Genomic DNA, 18,701 nt, shown 5'->3' with positions numbered 1-18,701 from the left:
TCGGCCATCCGCTGATGTCAGCGGGCGGTTCCCGGCAATTCTCCTCTCCCGCCTGCTCCAGTCCAAATCGAAATTGGCACTGGGCGCAACTCAAAGGGGAATGTGGGCGGTAAGGCCATCAATTTCAGCCCCATGGACTTTAAGAAGGCATTCAACAAAGTGCCACACAGGAGGCTTGTTAAGAAGATGAGAGCACTTGTAATTAAGGGGAAAGTGCCAGTGTGGATACGGAATTGGCTCAGTGACAGGAAGCAGAGAATGGTGGATGATGGATGTTTTCAGACAGGGAAGTGGTTTGCAGTGGTGTTCCCCAAGGTGTAGGGAGCAGCATTATAAAGTTTGCAGATAATACAAAACTTGGCAAAGTAGTAGATCATGATGAGGATAGTTATAGACTTCAGGATGACAGACAGGATGGTGAAATGGGCAGAAGCACGGCAGATGGAGGTCACGGCAGAGAAGTGTGAAGTGATGCACTTTAGGAGGACGAATATAGAAATACAGTATGCTATAAATGGCACGATTTTGAAAAGTGTAGATGAGCAGAGAGACCTTGGTGTCCATATTCACAAATCTGTAAAGGCAGCAGGGCAAGTTGATTAGATGGTTAGAAAAGCATATGGATTACTTGGGTTTATAAATAGAGGAATAGAATATAAAAGCAAAGAGATTATGCTAGAAGTTTATAAATCACTGGTTAGGCCTCAGCTGGAGTATTGTAGACAATTCTGGGCATCACACTTCAGGAAAGATGTAAAGGCCTTAAAAAGCGTGCAGAAAAAGTTTATCAGAATCTTACCAGGGATGAGGGACTTCAAATATGAGGAGAATTTAGAAAAGTTAGGATTGTTCTCTTTGGAACAGAGAAGGTTAAGAGGAGACCTGATAGAGGTTTTCAAGATGATGGGAGGTTTTGATAGAGCAGTGGGTCAATAATCAGAGGTCATAGATTCAAAATCATTGGAAAAAGATCTAGAGGGGAGCTGAGGAGAAATTCTTTCATTCAGAGAGTTGTCGGGATCTGGAACGCTCTCCCTGAAAAGGTGGTGGAAGCTGATTCCATAAATAACTTTAAAGGGGAGTTGGACAGATACCAATGTCTACCCCAATGTCTTTAGCAAAGGGAACTGGTGAAGAGGGAAATGTCTGTATTTTTCCTCTAGTCAGTCACCTTACCTGACAGCACATGGGTCCCAGATGACAATATCAGCATCAGAGCCTTTAGCTATTTTTCCCTTCCTGGGATAAAGATTAAAGATCTTTGCTGCATTGGTACTGGTCACGGCCACAAACCTATTCTCATCCATTTTACCACTGTGCTGAAAGAGAAAGGTACAAATAGTTTGCCATTTCTCCCCAGACCTCCTAATAAACACACAAAAAAATAAAGATTTGAATGCTGCAATGTAGGGTTTAAAAGTCATCTGTAATGGACCAGTATCTGGAGTGCAATGCACAACCAGAAAACTGGAGTTATACTGCTGATTATGCATCACTGTTGGATGGATTCTCGGCTTGTTGCAGCCTCTGTTTTCACCCCAGAGAGGTGGCAATGGTGGCGGTAAGCACTTCCGGGCGGGCGGAGAGCTTCCAGTGCTCCACCGGAACATTCAGTGCCGGTTTCGAGAGGGCACGGAGCATTACCGCCCAGAAGGGTGTGCAACACCCCTGGTTGTGACATCGGCTCAATTTTTGGCTCCCGCCCGACCCGTAGCATGGCTTAGGGCACCGTGCTGGGACTGCCTGTGACATTGGGTGGTCCGACCTGTAGTGGCCACAGTGAGGTGATAAATATCCTCCTCAGGTAAGTGTAATTGTTTGGTTTTTTTGCGATTTATGTTGTGGTGGCGTGAGCTACTTATTGGGAATGTTTTTGGTGTTTTTCTTCAGGTTTTCTTTTCCATCCCCAGGCCTCTCATAGGGCGCTCTGAGGTCGGCTGTTTAGCTCAGGATTTTTGCTTGCTCAGGCAGCCTAGCACCCAAAGAGAGGTGTGCAATGCCTTGCTTAGTGCTCTGCCACATACTCAGGGCCCAGCAGCTCAATTTTGCTGACTGAGGAGCAACCTGTTCCTGGGTGCAAACTTTACCGCCCTGGCATCATTACCGCCCTGAAATGAGCAAAGCCGAAAATCCAGCCCTAGGTCTCTTGGAGGTCACTGAATAAGGAGTTCTGCGCATTTGTGCTCATTCCCCAGGCTGCTAATTTACGAGAGCATGAATGAGACTGTCTTCGTTCTATTAATTATTAAAAGCATTGAAGAACGTCTTCAGAATGTTCAGTAGATTACCGAGGCACTTTTACAGTGTGGTGTTTGCAGTGGGTTGGAGGGAGATATAATGCACTCAGTGTAAGTTCACTGGTAGCATTCTGAGTCGCGTCAAGACCAAATTATAATGCTGCTTACGCCTTTCGATGCAGCTGAAATCATTTTAAAGTGACACAATAGTGATTGTATGACTGAACATTCATTTTTAAACAAAGAGTAAACAAACACGAATAAGGGGTCGGCCATTTAAGACAGAGATGAGGAGGAATTTCTTCACTCAGAAGATTGTGAATCTTTGGAACTCTCTATCCCGGAATGCTGTGCATGCTGAATTATTGAGCATATTCAAGACAGAGATCAATAGATTTTTGGATATTAAGGGAATCAAGGGATATGGGGATCAGGCAGGAAAGTGGAATGTGGAGTTGAGGTAGAAGATCAGCCATTATCTCATTGAATGACGGAGCAGGCTCGAGGGGCCGTATGGCCTACTCCTGCTTCTAATTCTTATGTTCTTATGGTCAAAGACAATTATTTTTAAACAAATACTTGTCAAATATTTTTAATTTGTAAAGACTGGGAACTGCTTCGCACCCTCAGACCAGGCCCCAACTCGGCTGTGCTCTCCAAAATACTACTAGTGGTCTTATCATTAAATCCCCGGGAAATAGCTTCTTTTCTACAAGTGCTGCTGCTACATTAGTCAAGTGCGGGGTGATTCCACTCTCCTGCACTTACCAGGAGTGCATCTTGGAAAATCACAGGATTTTCTGCCTTGGATAGGCTGGATTTGTTTTCCTAGGAACAGAAGAGGCTGAGGGGAGACCTCATTGAGGTGTATAAAATTATGAGGGGCCAAGATAGAGTGGATGGAAAAGGCCTATTTCCCTTAGCAGAGGGGTCAACAACCAAGGGGCATAAATTTAAAGTAATTGATGGAAGGTTTAAAGGGGATTTGAGGGGAAATTTCTTCATGCAGAGGGTGGTGAGGGTCTGGAACTCACTGCCTGAAAGTGTGGTAGAGGCAGAAACCCTCACCACATTTAAAAAGTACTTGGATGTGCACTTGAAGTGTCATAACCTGCACGGTTACGGACCTAGAACTGGAAAGTGGGATTAGGCTGGATAGCTTCTTGTTGGCTGGCATGGACATGATGAGCCGAAATGGCCTCCTTCCGTGCTGTAACTTTGAAAATGAATGAGATGGAAAATAAGCAGGTTGGTAGGTTTAATAATTATCAGACCAAATGATAAAAGATAAAGAAAAGAAAGACTTGCATTTCTATGGCGCCGTTCATGACCACTGGATGACTCAAAACGTTTTAACGCCAATGAAGTACTTCTGGAGTGTAGTCTTTGTTGTAATGTCAGAAACCCGGCAGCCAATTTGTGCACAAGCAAGCTCCCGCAAACAGCAATGTGATAAGGACCAGATAATCTGGTTTGTTATGTTGAATGAGGGATAAATATTGGCTAGGACACCAGGGATAATTCCCCTGCTCTTTTTCGAAATAGTGCCATGGAATCTTTTACATCCACTTGTCAGCCTCTGGCGTGGGACTGGAACCCACAGCCTTCCTACCCAGTGGTGAGTGTGCTACCCACTGAGCCACAGCTGACATGATGGGCAAAAGTGCAATGCATTTGTCCTCACCTAGAAATGGAACATGGAAGTCACACCTAAACCAGTTGCGTGCACTTACTTGGATTGCCCTTGGTCATATTGAAGGGCTTGACAGAATAACGTGGTAAAGTGTGCAAATCTTTCTTTTCAGTATTATCCAGCATGTAATTTGTGTGAATGTGAATGTAATTTGACACATTGAGTCGTTAAACTATTGATGAGGCAGATCCAGAAGTAGTTGAACCAAATCTTTGCCTCAATGCTGCTGCTTTTACTCCTAAGGCTAATTCCTTTTTCCCCCACTGGGAAAAACCCTGAAGATCTATACCTGTACATCAGAATTATAGGCTCTCAAAATTTAAGTGACACTTACCACTCCTTTCTCCCATATGATGGACATCCTGTCCTCCACACCATTCACCCCATTCGGAATCTTTGTAAAATCATCTTTTCCCACGGCTTTCTGGCAGCCGTTGAATGTGCAGTTGTCTGTTCCTGTCACAGTAAGGTCGTCACTATGAAGAAAGAGAAGCAAAGTGACAACACAATCAAGCAGACCTGCAGAGATGAGTGTGGCACTGTACTGCTTTACTGATGCTATCTAGCAAGAAGGAATATTAATCCACAAAACAGATCCATTCTTGACATGAACAGGAGCTGTGGGGAAGATTGGAGTTGGGGGAAGCGGGGGGCGGCGGGAAGAGAAATCAGTCATCATCAGTGGCAAAATAATGTTCTTTCTGGTGGGTGGTTTGGACCAGGGCTGTAGCCACCACAGAACTCACCCAGGCAGACACCCCAATGGCTTTGATCTGTCCTGGGTTGAAAGCATGAGCCTATACCACTCAATTGTAACTGCAAATCAGGTCGTTACTTTCTGACTATAGAGCTGCAGACAAAGGGTTTCAGCTCCAAAAGTTCTGGAGTGCCAGGCCCCTCAGAGGACAATGTTCCCAGGATGAAGTTAATCAGGGGAGAAAAGGAGAAAATGTTGGGGGGAGGGAGAATAAAAGGCCCTAAGATTTGGGCTGGGAGCCCAAGAGGTTTGGAAAAGACACGGTGGTGGTTCAATGTGAGGATAAGGAGATACGAACTTGGGATATTATCCAGGCGGTACATGAGGACTGTAGCGAGGGAAGCTGATTTGCCTGCCGACCAAAGCTGAATGTTGGGTTTGAGGTGACGGTCAGTGGCCGAGAGGAGGTGGAAAGACTTTGACTAAGTTTGAAGGTTGGTGAGAAGTATCTTGGCTGTATACTCAAGAGGTGTTGGTCTCATTCTTAAACCTGCCGGTTTATATTGAGGACGGTGTGCTAATAAAAAAGTTGGATGTTGTGGGACATTAAAATTTGCTTGGCAATAAAGAGGAGATACTATCCAGGAAAGCGGGTAGCAGATCGAACCCATTATGTAAAGGTACAGTTCCCAGAGGGGGACGTATTTACTCTGTACAGCCACCAGAGGGCTCATCCCCTGGAGTCCCAAGGGATCCCATAATCCCTTGGGGGCACAGGTATTTAAGGAGGCTTCGCAGGTTGGAGAGAGACTCTGGAGACCTGCAATAAAAGACTAAGGTCACCCTTTACTTTGAGCTCACAGTGTTCAGTCTGACTCTTTCTCCATACATAACAACTGGCAATGAGATACAGATAGCGATCCCAAAGATGTAGAGAACAGTGGGCATCCTGGAGAAATTTTCGAAGGGAGATGATTGGGAAACTTTTGTGGAGCGACTCGACCAATACTTCATGGCCAATGAGCTAGATGGGGAAGAGAGCCCTGCCAAACGAAAGGCGAACCTCCTCACCGTCTGTGGGGCACCAACGTATGGCCTCATGAAGAATCTGCTCACTCCAGTGAAACCCACGGTGAAATCATATGACGATTTGTACACACTGGTCCGAGAGCATTTGAACCCGAAGGAAAGCGTTCTGATGGCGAGGTACCGGTTCTACACCTAATAAAGGTCTGAAGACCAGGAAGTGGCGAGTTATGTCGCTGAGCTAAGACGCCTTGCAGGACATTGCGAATTTGAAGGACATTTGGAGCACATGCTCAGAGACGTTTTCGTACTTGGCATTGGCCACGAAACCATACTTTGCAAACTTTTGACTGTAGGGACCCCAACCTTGAGTAAGGCCATAGCGATAGCCCAGGTGTTCATTGCCATCAGTGAGAATACGAAGCAAATCTCTCAGCACACAAGTGCTACAACAAGTACTGTGATGTTGTTTTCGAATCGTAACGTACATGGCAGGACTCACATGCCTGCAGCTGCACGTCCGCAGATGACTCAGAGTCCACCATCAAGGGTGATGAATGCAAGGCCATTAACACCTTGTTGGCGCTGCGGGGGTGATCATCGTTTCCATTCATGCCGCTTCAAAGGATACTTTTGCAAGAGTTGTGGAACAATGGGAGTTGCTAAGTCTGTTAAACCTGCAAACCACCATGTTGCAGAGGAGGACAGATCCATGGAGGATCACGACAAACCAGAGCCTCAGATAGAGGAGGCAGAGGTACATGGGGTGCACACATTCACCACGAATTGTCCCCTGATAATGCTGCATGTTGAACTAAATGGAGTCCTGGTGTCAATGGAGCTGGACATGTGTGCAAGCCAGTCCATCATGGGCAAAAAGACTTTCGAAAGATTGTGGTGCAACAGGCCTCAAAGCTAGTCTTAACTCTAGTTCGCATGAAACTAAGAACTTACATGAAAGAACTGATTCTTGTAATCGGCAGTGCTACCGTAAAGGTCTCCTACGATGGAGCGGTGCACAAGCTACCACTCTGGGTGGTACCGGGCGATGGTCCCACGATGCTCGGCAGAAGCTGGCTGGGAAAGATACGCTGGAACTGGGACGACGTCCAAGCGCTATCACCCACTGGCGACACTTCGTGTGCCCAGGTCTTAAACAAATTTCCTTCGCTGTTCGAACCAGGCATCGGGAAATTCCAAGGAGCAAAAGTGCAGATCCATCTAATTCCGGGGGCGCGACCCATCCATCACAAGGCGAGAGCAGTACCGTACATGATGAGAGAAAGGGTAGAGATCGAGCTAGACCGGCTGCAAAGAGAGGGCATCATTTCACTGATCGAGTTCAGCAAGTGGGCCAGTCCTATTGTCCCAGTCCTCAAGGGAGATGGCACCATCAGAATCTGTGGCGATTACAAAGTAACTATCAATCGTTTCTCCCTGCAGGACCAATATCCACTACCAAAGACCAACGACCTCTTTGCAACGCTGGCGGGAGGAAAGACGTTTATTAAGCTGGATCTGACTTCAGCCTACATGACGCAGGAACTGGAGGAATCATCGAAGGCCCTCTCCGGCATCAACATGCACAACGGTCTTTTTGTTTGTAACAGATGCCTGTTTGGAATCCGACCAGCAGTGGCGATATTCCAGAGAAACATGGCAAGTTTACTGAAGTCGGTCCCGCACACCGTGGTCTTCAAGGATGACATCTTGATCACAGGACGGAACCTGCAGAACCTGGAGGAGGTTCTTAGTCGACTCAACCACGTGGGGCTCAGGTTAAAACGCTCGAAGTGCATTTTCCTGGCACCTGAAGTGGAGTTCGTGGGAAGGAGGATTGCGGCAGACGACATCAGGCCCACCAATGCGAAGACGGAGGCAATCGAGACCGCACCGAGGCCACAGAACATGACGGAGCTGCGGTCATTTCTGGGACTCTTGAACTACTTTGGTAACTTCTTACCATGTCTCAGCATCCTGTTAGAACCACTACATGTCTTACTATGAAAAGAGGGCGAATGGGTTTGGGGCAAAAGGCAAGAAAATGCTTTGTAAAAGCGAGAAAATTGTTATGCTCAAACAAATTGCTTGCATTGTATGATCCATGTAAGCGCTTGTTCCTAGCATGTGATGTGTCGTTATATAGCGTCGGGTGTGTATTGCAACAAACTAATGATTTCGGGAAACTGCAACCAGTTGCTTATGCATCCAGGAGTCTGTCTAAGGCTGAGAGAGCCTACAGCATGATTGAAAAAGAAGCGTTAGCGTGTGTCTATGGGGTAAAGAAAATGCATCAATACCTGTTTGGGCTAAAATTCGAATTGGAAACTGACCATAAGCCACTTATATCCCTGTTTTCCGAGAGTAAAGGGATAAATACCAACGCACGGCCCACATCCAGAGGTGGGTGCTCACATTGTCTGCATACAACTACGCCATCCACCACAGGCCATGCTCAGAAAACTGTGCCGATACTCACAGTAGGCTGTCATTGCCCACCACGGGAGTGGAAATGACGCAGCCCACAGATCTAGTCTTGGTTATGGAAGCATTTGAGAGTGAGCAATCACCCGTCACTGCCTGGCAGATCAAAACCTGGACAAGCCAGGACCCCTTATTATCTCTAGTCAAAAGCTGTGTGCTTCACGGGAGCTGGTCCAGTGTCCCAGTGGAAATGCAGGAAGAGATAAAGCCGTTGCAGCGGCGCAAAGATGAAATGTCTATACGGACAGACTGCCTTCTGTGGGGCAATCGAGTAGTGTCCCCAAGGTGGGCAAAGACACCTTCATCAATGACCTCAACAGTACCCAACCAGGCATTGTAATGATGAAAGCGATAGCCAGATCCCACGTGTGGTGGCCCGGTATCGATGCGGACTTAGAGTCCTGCGTTCACAAATGTAACACATGCTCGCAGTTAAGCAATGTACACAGGGAGGTGCTGCTAAGTTTATGGTCTTGGCCCTCCAAACCATGGTCTAGGGTACACATCGACTATGCAGGCCCATTCTTGGGTAAAATGTTCCTTGTGGTTGTAGGCGCTTATTCCAAGTGGATTGAATGTGAGATAATGTCGGCTAGCACGTCCGCTGCCGCTACTGAAAGCCTGCGGGACATGTTTGCCACACACGGCTTACCCGATGTCCTGGTGAGCGACAATGGGCCATGTTTTACCATTGCTAAGTTCAAAGAATTCATGACCCGTAACGGGATCAAACATGTCACATCTGCCCCGTTTAAATCAGCATCCAATAGTCAGGCAGAGAGAGCAGTGAAAACCATCAAGCAAGGCTTGAAGAGGGTATCAAAGGCTCACTGCAGACTCCCGAGTCCTGCTTAGCTACCGCACGAAACCCCACTCACTGACTGGGATCCCACCTGCTGAACTGCTCATGAAAAGAGCACTTATGACAAGGCTCTCGTTAGTTCACCCTGATCTACATGAACAGGTAGAGAGCAGGCGGCTTCAACAAAGTGCATACCATGATAGCGCAATTGTGTCATGCGAAATTGAAATCAATGATCCTGTATTTGTATTAAATTATGGACAAGGTCCCAAGTGGCTTCTCGGCACTGTCATGCCCAAAGAGGGAAGCAGGGTGTTTCGGGTCAAACTTTCAAACTAGAATCCTTCTGTACCCTGACACTCGCCTTGAAGCCTTGGATCGGACTGCCCATTTCGCAGAACACCTTCTGATACTTCTTGATAACCTCATCCGTTGATGAAAATCTCGCTTCCACACAGAAAATCTTACTCCAATCCAGCTTCAGTGAGCTCAACCAATTTCTTCCTAGTAAGGTAGACTTGTCTCTTTTCACTACTATTAGAGGCAAGTTCTGAAATTGATCTTTATATTTCACCGGTACGGTGATACGACCTACCACAGGAATTTTCTCTCCCGAGTAGCCTCGCAGCTCTATCTTGGATTTCTCCAGTTGGAAATCACGCAATTTGTCGCGATATCGTGACTCCAGTACTACACTCACAGATGCACCCATGTCAATTTCCATTGGTATCTTGAATCCCGCAACATCTATATGGATTTTGATGCTTTCCGAATCGCTGTCCGTTAACCTCGTGTTCCTGATGACGTGTAACTCTAACATCTCCTCATCCTGTTGTTGTTCTTCCATGCTATGTAGTCTCTTGGGATTTCTACTCATAGCTTTGAACGCTGGACTCATAGCTTTAAAAGCTGGTTTACCCTTCAGTCGGCATGCCTTCGCCAGATGCCCAGTCTTTCTGCAGAAGAAACACTCTGCCTTCACGGATGGACAACTTTGAGCAATGTGTTGTCCCAGGCACCTATAGCATGACATCGACGTTCTGTTAGAATTTTCAGTTTCTGAGACTTTCGGCCATGCCCGTCTTTTACTTTGAGCCTGCAGGTGATTTACCTCATTGACTGATGACCGTAGTTATTATTTAATTCTCAGGAATATTGTTCGGCCATGCCCATCGACCTCACTGTCTGACAAGCAATCTCAAAAGTCAAGTCATCCGTCGTCAATAACTTTCTTCTGATCACATCATTTTTCACCCCACAAACAAAACGATCCTGTAATGCCCGGTTTTGAAAGTTTCCAAAATTACAGTGCATCGATAGCTTTTTTAATGCTATGATGTAATCACTGATAGTTTCATCGGTCTTTTGATTCCAAATCCTCAAACGATAGCTTTCAGCAATTTCTAACGGTTTGGGGTTATAGTGCTGCTCCAGCTTCGTTAAAATCTCTTTAAGCGTTGTGTACTTTGGCTCGTCAGACACAAGCAGATTTACAAGGTTTTTGTATAATGCCGGACCCGCCTCCGATAAGATTGCTTTCTTATATTCCAACACAGCTCGGTTCTGGACTGCATTGTCTGGAACTTTGATTATGTTATTTGCAGTGAAATACATTTCTAGCCAATCCACATACGCTTTAAAACATTCCCGGTCGTGTCTATATTCACCCAAATGTCCCAATAAACCTGCCATATTAATCTCTAGCTGTTCACACCGTGTGCTGTATTTTACCTCGGATTTTGTAGCTTTTTTCCAAAGACAGAAACTTCCAAAGTCTCTCTGTTGGCTGGCTGAATCCTTCACCAACAAAAATTAAGCTTTAAATCATCCGAAAAATCCCATCTCAATCGCCAAATGTGATATATTCACAGAGCACAGCACACACAGCTCCTAACATGGAGGCAGCTCTCTCGGAAGCCTCCGGAAATCTGCCTAGTTCTGTTTAATGATTAACCCTGCACTTGCAGTACACAATACGTCCACATCCACAGTGTGGAGCTACAAACATTACAAGCTTCCAGACATTACACGTTGGAAAAGTCAAAGACAGTGGGAGATGTGGGGGTGTGGTGGGGGCGCGGGCAGCACAGATTGAGAGCAGAATCGCGCCATAATATGGCTTGGCTCTCTGTAAAGAATCGGATGTCCATGGGAGTTGCGGAGACGGGAGCGGGGTGTGGGGTAAGTGTAAGTACGCCAAAGAAAGACGGGGAGTCAGACATCTCGGTTAGCAGGAGGGGGCAAGACAAGGAGAGGGTGAAAGAGGAAGGAGCCTTAAAGGGGCAGCAGGATAGGGGGAGATGCGCCATTGTCCAAGGGAGAGAAGAAACTGGGAGCAAGGATCAGCAATCGAGGTGAGGCCGAAGGGACTGGAACCATAATAGCAGGAAGCCTCTCTAAGGGAAATTATGTATCTGATGGGGAGCAGGAACGGAAGATTAGAGAAGAGCTCGAGAGTGAGGAGTCAGAGGAGGATGGAGACATGGAATTGTGGGGTGAGGGGAGGGCATCATGTGGAAAGGGAAAGGTTAGTGAGGGGCAGAAGGAGGGAGAAGGGGCAGCTCCTCGGCCTAAGCCTAATGTAAAGAAGAGGCAAAACAGTAGGGAAGGTTCAAACACGAGGTGAAAAAGAGCAGGAGGCTGCAGGAGAAAGGAACAGCTGCCTGAAAAGTTGGGAAGGAGCATGAGAAGAGGGGTGGGCCAGAGATTAAATGATGGGGGGATTATGAAGCACATTTCTATTATTAGGAGCCATGATTACATTGGTCTCGATTAATGTGAACGGACTGAGGGGGGAGAAGAAATTGCAGCAGTTGTTGCAGTGTTTTAAAGGCATTTGTGTCTGCAAGAAACCTTTTGGGACGAGGATATCTTAGAAAGAGCTCGGAAGGTTTGGAAGGGAGAAATGTTTGCAAGTTGTGCAAATAATAACCATAGAAGGGTGGTTGTTTTAGTGAGTTCATCCATAAAAGAGAACATTGCCTTGGTGGACATTTTTATGGCTAAAGATAAAAATGGAGAAATTTAATTGTGATCTCTTTAATATCTATGCGCCGAATGACCAATGCAAGCATTGTGAGTTTTTTCGGTGGTTATTCACAAAAGTGGCAGAGGCAGAAAACCCTTGTATAGTGGGGGATTTTAATGTATTTGTTTTATCTTGGATGGACATTTCAGCCCAGATGACCTTTAAGGATGATAACTCCAGAGGGATGATTGTAAAAATGATGGCAAATTTAAATTTGAGAGCATTATGGAGGTATCGGAACCCCATAAAAAGGGCGTTCTCCAGAAGAGGTTGGGTGGGTGATGTTTTAAAACAGAGCTGAATAGATTTTCTGTTAATGCGGGAAGGTTAAATTGTGAGGTAATGGAAATTTATTATAAAAAAGTATTTTTTAGTGACCACTCGGCTGTGGTTCCTGGAATTAGGAACAGCAGTGTTAAGATTGGTCCAGGGGTGTGGATTTTAAACAATCGATACCTGAAAGAAATTGCTTTTAAAGAAAGGATTTTAAATATAATAAAGAATGCTCAGAAGGAGTCTTTATTCTTGAAAGAAAAAAGAGTTTGGTGGGACAATTTCAAATATGAGGTAAAAAAAAATTTGGTACATTATGGGAAAGAGAGAGTGGCAGATAACCGGTGTTGAGAAGAGAATATAAACAGAAGGTTTACAGATATCTGTAAAGCAGTTGATGGAGGGGATAAGAGAGCAGAGGCTAAGTGGGTGATTTTAAAGGAAGAGTGGGAATTATTGCAAGCTGAAAAATGTAAGGGGCTATTCTCCATGCAAAAGCTAAAGATGATTTGGAGGGAGATATTTTCGAGAGCAAGAGAAGTTGCGACAAAGACTATCATTAATAAGGAAAGTTGAAGGTTAGGGAAAAGACCATTAATGAAAGTGGGGAGATTTTGAAAGAGGCTAGTAGCTTTTATCAAGAATTATATACAAAAGACATTTCCAAATTAGCAATGGAGAAGGTTAGTGCTTTTATTGAAGAGGATTTAAAGGAGGATGAGAGAAGCATGTGTGACAAAGAAGTATGATTAGCGGAAATAAAAGTAGCGATAAGTGGAATGGGGGGGGAGGGTGGAGCCCAGGGTCCGATGGACTAAGTGCAGAATTTTAGAAAGAATTTTTGGAGATAATTAAATCCATTGGCCGTAGCGATTTTTAAGGAGATTAATACTGAGGGAAGCCTGGCCTCATCTATGAGGAGAGGTATCATAAGTTTAGCTTATAAAAAATAAAGGGGATAGAGGGGTCTGAAGAATTGGAGAACCATCATATTATTAAATGTGGATTATAAAATCTTGGCAAGGATTATGGCAAATGGTATGAAGGAGGTGATGCCGCAGATAGTTTCGCCCTCTCAGTCCTTTGGAGTCGTAGGTCGGGACATCGCTGACTCTGTGGTCTCAATCGAGCTCATGAAAGAGAGTGAGAGGGAAGCTTATGTGCTAAATATGGATCAAGAGAAAGCCTTTGATAGAGTCTCTCATGAGTTTTTATTGATGGTTTTGGAAACATTTGGTTTTGGGAAAAATTTCATTGAGTGGATAAGGATTTTTTATTCAAACATATTTAACTATTATATGTAATGGTTTTTATCCAAGTATTTTCTGATTCAGAGGTAAGTGAAACAGGGTTGTCCCCTGTCCCCATTGTTGTACACATTGGTAGCAGAACCATCAGGTTACATAATGCAAAAGGAACAAGGCATAGTTGGGATTGCGGTTCCCAGTTCCGGGTGGGTGTCGGTGATACACCAATATGCAGATGGCACAACTTTAACGCTGAGAGATGGGGAGTCAGTGAGGAAAGCTATGGGAATAGTGGAGGAGTGTTGTAGAACTTCAGAGCTTCAGAGTGAATGATAGTAAGTCCCGATGCCTGGTTGCAGGAAAGGGTAGGGTGGAGTGGTCAGAGGAAAGTCCTTTTAAGGTGGTGGAGGTTTTGGAACTTCTAGGGATGCATATGTGGTGCAAGAAAGATAGGGATAAAATGGATCAATTAAATTGGGAATCGAAGGTTATGAAAATTAAAAAGATTTTGGGAAGATGGGAAAGAAGGTGGTTGAAAGTGCAAGAAATGGGTGACAGTGGTGTCAGCTCTCCTGCTATCTAAACTATGTTACTTATTGACGGTGGACGATATTCCTGCATGGGCAGAAAAGTCTATCCGAGAGGCATGTGTAAAACTTTTATGGGAAGGGAAACCAGTCTTGGTTGCTTACAATACAACCATTGGACAGCGAAATCAGGGAGGACTCAATTTCCTAGATATTGATTTGAAGAAAAAATCTTTTAGAATCAAATGGTTGAAGAGATTCCTTCAGAAGCCAAGTTTTCACCAGTTTTTAAAACGAAGTGGGATGGGAGGACAGGGGATATTTTATATGGAGTACAACAATATGTTTTTGAAATCGATTAAACGTCTCCCTAAGTGTTATAGGCAGTCTCTCAAAATCAAAGAAGACTTGCTTCCACTCTAAATGTGAGTTCTCAAGTGACTGACTGGAAAGTCCAATAAGGAATTACAGTCTCTGTCGCAGGTGGGACAGACAGTTGTTGAAGGAAAGAGTGAGTGGGGAGTCTAGTTTGCCGCATGCTCCTTCCGCTGCCTGCGCTTGTTTTTTGCATGATCTTGGCATCGAGACTCGAGGTGCTCAGCTCCCTCTTATTAGACTGGGCCTTTACTCGTTGGAGTTCAGAAGGATGAGGGGTGATCTTATAGAAACATTTAAAATAATGAAAGGGATAGACAAGATAGAGGCAGAGAGGTTGTTTCCACTGGTCGGGGAGACTAGAACTAGGGGGCACAGCCTCAAAATACGGGGGAGCCAATTTAAAACCGAGTTGAGAAGGAATTTCTTCTCCCAGAGGGTTGTGAATCTCTGGAATTCTCTGCCCAAGGAAGCAGTTGAGGCTAGCTCATTGAATGTATTCAAATCACAGATAGATAGATTTTTAACCAATAAGGGAATTAAGGGTTACGGGGAGCGGGCGGGTAAGTGGAGCTGAGTCCACGGCCAGATCAGCCATGATCTTGTTGAATGGCGGAGCAGGCTCGAGGGGCTAGATGGCCTACTCCTGTTCCTAATTCTTATGTTCTTATGTTCCTCCCGGATGTTCTTCCTCCACTTAGGATGGTCTTTGGCCAGGGATTCCCAGGTGTCGGTGGAGATGTTGCACTTTATCAAGAAGGCTTTGAGGGTGTCCTTGAAACGTTTCCTCTGCCCACCTGGGGCTCACTTGCAGTGTAGGAATTCTGAGCAGAGCGCTTGCTTTGGGAGTCTTGTGTCTAGCATGCGAACAATGTGGCCTGCCCAACGGAGCTGGTGGAGTGTGGTCAGTGCTTCGATGCTGGAGATGTTGGCCTGATTGAGAACACTAACGTTGGTGCGTCTGTCCTCCCAGGGGATTTGCAGGATCTTGCAGAGACATCGTTGGTGGTATTTCTCCAGTGATTTGAGGGGCTAGATTCTCCAGTTTTTTTGCATGCTTAATGCCCACTTAATGCCCATTTTACCACTGAAATGACGTATAACGCCCAGATAGCGCCCATTTAGCCACAAAATGGAAACTGACGGGCATTTCTTGGAAACTTATTGGCGAGCGTTACTTTCCCCATGTGTTTAACGCCGGGAACAAATAGTACCGCCCACCCACTTTTTTTGGGCGGAATCATCAGAATGGGAGAAATCAACGCCCAGAATATCGCCCAGCGTTAATTTCCGCACAGATTTAACGCCGAGATTCAATAATAGCGCCCGCCCACTTTTTTTTGTCGCAAAGAGCATATTTACCTAAACTAGCGGCCATGAGATCGCCCAGCGTGACTTTCACCATCTCGCACACATATCACCCAAAATATCGCTCACCCAAAGAAACGCCCAGAAAAAGTGGAACTAACCGGAACTAATCAGCGTTATGGATGCCATGTTCTACATCACATGTCGCATCCTTTAAAAGGTGGCTGTGCTTCAACCTCGGGGGAGTTCGGATGTAATCTGGAGGTCGTTGGAGTTGATGTGAACATCTCTACAAACAGCTTGACCATACTGTGACCGATTGGAATTGAATAGGTATCTTCGTCGGAACATTCCTTGTTTATGACCAATCAATGGAAAACAGATGGGGCCTGTCCTTTCTCGCACTCTCTTGGTGACCAATTATATGCAGCAGACTTGAGATGCTGAAGGTACGCTCCACTGCATTATGTGCCCAATGTAAGACGTGCTAGACTGATGAGGAATGTTGTCTATGTATAATATAAGTATACTCCCTGTACACTCAATGTATAGGTACATAAGACTACTGGATGTACCTTCACACTGTATACACTATGCCTGTACCACCAGAGCATCAACTGGTGGAAACCTAGGGGTCACCTGTACACGACAGGTAACCAGGTATAAAAGGGATCTCACCATGCTGTATCCTCATTCAGGAGCTGTAATAAATGGACTAAGGTCACCACAGTTCAAGTACAATACCTTACCTCGTGGAGTGATTACTAGAGTGCTTACAGACACAATAACTGGCAATGAGATTACGAATTTCCACGCGAAAGTGGCTAACCTTGGCACGTTTCAACAATTCGCCGATGGGGAAGATTGGGAGGACTTTGTGGAAAGGCTTGGACACTTTTTCATTGCGAACGACCTGGCGAGAGACACACCGACCTCGCTGGCTGATAAGCGCAGAGCTATCCTGCTCAGCAATTGTGGGCCCACCGCCTATGGCCTCGTCAGGGACTTGCTAGCTCCAGTGAAGACAACGACCAAAACATATGTGGAGCTTGTAACGATGATACAGGAACAACTCAAACCTTAAGCGAGCATCCTCACAGCCAGACACTGGTTCTACACCCACCGGTGGCCCGAAGGCCAAGAAATCGCAAAATATGCTGCAGACTTCAGATGATTGGCTGCACCATGTGATTTTGGCGACCACCTCACCGGAGCACTGTGGGACATCTTCATTATTGGAATCTGCCACGAGGGCCTTCTCCACAAACTGCTCTCTGCGGACAGCACGGTCGCCCTGCAGAAGGCAATTAACGTGAGCCAGGCGTTCATGATCTCGGCCTGCGATTCCAAGCGGATGACTCACCCCAGGACACTAACCCGGCAAGTACTGTGAATCGACTGGCACCTTTTAGAGGCAAGGCTCCTGCAAGCAGTCTCTCTCAGGGAAGAGAGAATAGAACCCCGAGTCCCGCAACCCTGAGTCCGCCACATGGGGCCAACCAGCTAACCCCATGCTGGTGCTGTGGAGGAAATCACAGGGCCTACCAGTGCCGCTACAAAGACTATACATGCAAAGGCTGTAACACGAAGGGCCACCTCCAGCGAATGTGCAAGAGAAATTGAACTCACCGAGTTGATGGAGTGTTGGCCGATCATCTGGATTCCAGCGACAATGAAGAGAGAGTACATGAGGCAGCTCAGCCCCACGATGAGATGTACGGAGTGTTTATCTGCACCACCAAGAGTTCCCCGTTGAAAATGGAAGTCGAAATCAACGGCGTTCCAGTCACGATGGAGGTGGACACAGGGGCAAGGGATGAATCAGGCGGCCTTTGAGAAACTCTGGGACAATCAAGTCGAACGACCTAAAATGATCCCGGTCCAAGTGAAGTTGCTCACCTACACAAACGCCACCATCCCAGTCGTTGGCAGTGTGGATGTCCAGGTGTCCCGTGACAACGTGATGCACAAATTACCTTTGTGGATCGTTGCTGGTGATGGTCCAATGCTGCTAGGAAGAAGATGGATGAAAAAGATCTGATGGAGCTGGGAAAACCTCCAGCCTCCAGCGATCGATGTCCTCCCCGGCTCTGAAGTTGGATCCACCACAACACCTGAGAAACTAGCTGCTCAACTCGACTGCGTGGAGACCGCTCAACCCAACGGCGAAATGATCCAGCCCAAATGACCCGACCGCAACCTCCAGGCATCAGTGGCAGGACTCCGGAAGAAGAAAATTGGCGCAGATGGCAGAACCTGGGGAGAAAAAGATCACCGCAGCCTACCTCGTGGAGAGAAAGAAGATGGCGCCCGCACCACGAGGTGAAGCACCTGAAGTAAAGATGGCGGCGGCCAGACCATGAGGGGCAGCGTTGATGGAGCGACACGTGATGCTGAGCAGTGAACCGGATTGGGGTAAAGATTGCAAGACCCCCTTAAAGGAGACAATTAAAGGGACAGTTCCACTCTTTATACAGTGATGCCGCTGATACATATACAAGAGATGTAACTGACAAATTCAAGTTTGTAAATGTAACTAACCATGATAAGTCGGGCGATTGCGGTCGGAACCAATGCATTATGAGAGTAAATGAAGTGATGATGTGCGAGGCCGGGTTCTACATGCATGCCGACAAAACCAAGGGCAACCTCCCGTCGGAAGCACCAGCGGGTTACCCGATCATGTAGCCTGCGCCTCCGGGTCCAATGTGATGCCCCAGGGAGCGTGGCCACACACAGAGGGAGCATACCAGCTGCAGGGCCAGCGGTCAGCGGACGGCAAAGGCACCATTACTGGTACCCTGCCCCTGATCGGCTCTACCTCTCTGGCCACCAGGGCCAGTACTGGGAGCAAGAGGCTAGCACCCTCCAGCTTTCCCAACGGGACCTGGGATGACCAGGCTCTCACTATCGCGGAAGGGCAGCAAAGAGACACCACAGCCCTCAAAGGAGGACAGGAAGGTCACACACTCCTGTGGCTCTGCCCACCACTAGGCAACGGCAA

At 46.4% G+C, this 18,701-nt stretch overlaps 1 protein-coding gene across 1 annotated transcript in view; it reads right to left on the bottom strand.

Annotated features, from left to right (window-relative positions):
* Positions 1-18,701, bottom strand: part of dpys (dihydropyrimidinase) — a 148,727-nt gene that overhangs the window by 23,254 nt on the left and 106,772 nt on the right. The window contains exons 6-7 of the mRNA XM_070872164.1: positions 4,265-4,406; positions 1,177-1,319 (exon numbers count right to left, since the gene is read on the bottom strand). Of these exons, the coding sequence (XP_070728265.1) occupies positions 1,177-1,319; positions 4,265-4,406 (285 nt within the window). The remainder of the gene's footprint in view (positions 1-1,176; positions 1,320-4,264; positions 4,407-18,701) is intronic.

The sequence above is a fragment of the Pristiophorus japonicus genome, chromosome 1 (genome assembly GCF_044704955.1).
Source record: "Pristiophorus japonicus isolate sPriJap1 chromosome 1, sPriJap1.hap1, whole genome shotgun sequence".
Classification (NCBI taxonomy): Eukaryota; Metazoa; Chordata; class Chondrichthyes; family Pristiophoridae; genus Pristiophorus; species Pristiophorus japonicus.
The sequence above is the reverse complement of the archived record's forward strand: the minus strand, read 5'-3'. Positions and strand labels throughout refer to the sequence as shown.